Source organism: Arachis duranensis, chromosome 2 (assembly GCF_000817695.3).
Source record: "Arachis duranensis cultivar V14167 chromosome 2, aradu.V14167.gnm2.J7QH, whole genome shotgun sequence".
NCBI classification, from domain to species: Eukaryota; Viridiplantae; Streptophyta; class Magnoliopsida; order Fabales; family Fabaceae; genus Arachis; species Arachis duranensis.
In genome coordinates, this window is record NC_029773.3 from 77702660 (window position 1) to 77705317 (window position 2658).

Genomic DNA, 2658 nt, shown 5'->3' on the forward strand with positions numbered 1-2658 from the left:
AGAAAACTGTTACTGTCGTGTTTGGATGCTATATTTTACTATTTTTTTTATCACTGTCTGTTTTCTACTTGTTTTATTTGAAGGAAGTGTGGAAGGAGGAAAAAAAATGACTCTTGGGTTGAAAGGAAACGAATTGATAATTGTGATTTTGTGTTCTTTTCTTTGATTATGAATGTAGGTTTCGCTTCAATTGTTTTTCCATGTAGAAGGATTTTTTTTCCTTAAAAAAAAATAAATTCTCGTTACAATCTTTCTCGGAAGCCAAACAGAGCTCTAACTTTTGTATTAATTTTCTGATTTTATTTCATTTCAAGTTTTTGTTCATTTTTCTACTCACTTTCTGAATTCAATTATGCCAAAACCCTCTTTTCCCCCTAATATTATGATATGATGTATGGTTCTGTTTTACATCGTTGTTGATTTTCTCTATTAGGTATGTGTTTTCTCTTTTCTGTTGTCTTCTTATCTTTGTATTGCAACAAATTTGGAAGGAGGAAAAAAAATTAAGAAAAAAAAAACATTTTTTTGTGTGGGATGAATGAATGGTTTATTGGGACTTTTAAGTCAACTCTCAACTACACTTGTCACTGTCTTGGGGAATGGGGAGGAGTTGCAATCCATCATCATTCATTAAAATTGTTCATTGAATGCTACAAGTTTTTAGCAAGTCTATGTGCATCTCCTTTAGTGTGAAACAATGCATTCAATTGTGTTTCCAATTTCACGTGGCTTCAATTCATGTTTCAATGTTATCTGGATCCCCATTACTCTATCATTCTGTGTTTGGTAGAAAAAAACAAAGTACCTCCCTTAAATTTGATTTGCATTTTTGTTTTTTCTCATCTTCAAAGATTAGTAATTTAGTTCAGTATGTCATGGCTTGTGTCCTAACCCTGATTTTTGTTTCTTTTTTCTCTTGAGATATGAAGTATGAACTTTATTGATGTTAATAAATGCAATTTAATTTAAGAGACATGTTGTAGATTGTTCTGCTAATCCAGTGATATGATTGTTAGGTCCACAACTTTAGTAGACTGTTAAGCATTTTAATTTTTTTACCATAAATTTCATATGCTTTGGAACTGATTCACTTGTGAAATTTTCTTTGACAGATAACTGCCATATATTAAGTGAGGAACTAGTTTGCAGCATAGAATTGTGAGTGGTGAAAATTTGAGTTTATGTTTGTGCGATGCAATTCAGTGAAAAGCGAAGTGATGAGTTGTTGAAACCTTCTGAGGACATGGTATTTGGTTTGGAGCTAAGAAAGTTCAGCTCAAAACGGCATAGCAGCTTGAAGACCACAAAAGAAAGTTCCGCGTTGCCCCAAACAAGTCGAATTCCGAAGGATGAGGATAAATTGAAATTGAAGAGCAGCATTGGTGCAGAACACCTTGATATGAGGCATAAAGCGAAGAAGGATGCAGAGTGGAAGATTGAGAATCGAGGGAGCTTTAAGAGAAATGCAACTGATAGCGATGAGCTTGTCAAGCACATGTCGAATTTGCCAGGTTATCTCCTGCAACCTGATAGAGGACACAAGTCCCAGGAGAAGGCCTTCAATGTTGGCGTTCTAGATTGGTCTCGGCTCGAGAAATGGAACCACAACCACAACCATATCCCAGTTCTGTCTAGCAACTTTGCAGCATTCAGTAGCAGTGAATCATCATCAAGAGCAGTTACAAAATTGTCTACTAGGAGTGTCAGTTTCAGGGAAAAAAATGATGAGAAAAAGGGTTTGGCTTCTTCCTCAAGAACCAGGCCATCTAAAAAGAATAGGGAATGCCTTCCGGGAAATTCTAAACTTCTCTTTCCGGATGGCCGACAATCTGGATCTTCTAGAAGCAAAACTAAGTGCACTGATGAGCAGAGAATGGCACCCTTGGCATTTGAGTCCTTAAGCAAAACTCATTCAGATGTATCGCTTGAGAGGCGGAAGAGGAATGATCATAGTAAAAGAACTTTACAAGATGGAAATTCCACTTCAAATTCAAGGCGGCACCATGGGGTCTCACATGTTCCGAAAGAAATTTCTCAGCAGAATACAAACAGCTGGCAAGAGTATAGCCGCAATAAAAAGGAAAGACATCATAAGTTAAGCTCTGATATCGGACAGCCAGCAGTAATATCAAAGAACAAAGAGGTCTCTTTAAGATCTAAGAAAGTGAATTCAAGCAGCAGGGAAATTGGGAAAAAGGTGGATCAGTTGCAGCAGTCAGATTCCAACAACGGTCACAAACATTGCCATGATTTCCGGCTTTCTGAGTTAAGATCATCTTCTGATGAAAAGCGTTCAGAATCTAGCCAGAGTAGTTCGTCATATGTTTCTCTTCCTGAACAGGTTTGTGCTGAAGATGTATGTCCTGAAATCCCTCGTTCAAGTACGCTCAGTTCCGGGGTTGAGTTTACTTCTTTGGAAAGAGTTAGACGCAGCATTGGTGCTAGTCTGGATATGGATTGTTCTTCTGTTGTGTCTGAGACACCTGTTTATGCCAATAGGATTTCTAAACGTCGTTCATTAGGAGCTTACTCCGATGCTGATTTGTTTGGCACCAACCAAAGAAATCAGAGCGTTTTAAGTAATATAAAGGAACCACTGAACCAAGAATCGGCAGAGCTGACTTCATCCAGCCGGAGGGGCAGGAATATATCCCACAG

At 37.7% G+C, this 2658-nt stretch overlaps 1 protein-coding gene across 1 annotated transcript in view; it reads left to right on the forward strand.

Annotated features, from left to right (window-relative positions):
- Nucleotides 1-2658, forward strand: part of LOC107474991 (uncharacterized) — a 5188-nt gene that overhangs the window by 359 nt on the left and 2171 nt on the right. The window contains exon 2 of the mRNA XM_016094630.3: nucleotides 1113-2658. This exon is cut by the window's right edge and continues 1054 nt beyond it. Within this exon, the coding sequence (XP_015950116.1) occupies nucleotides 1193-2658 (1466 nt within the window). The 5' untranslated portion in view covers nucleotides 1113-1192. The remainder of the gene's footprint in view (nucleotides 1-1112) is intronic.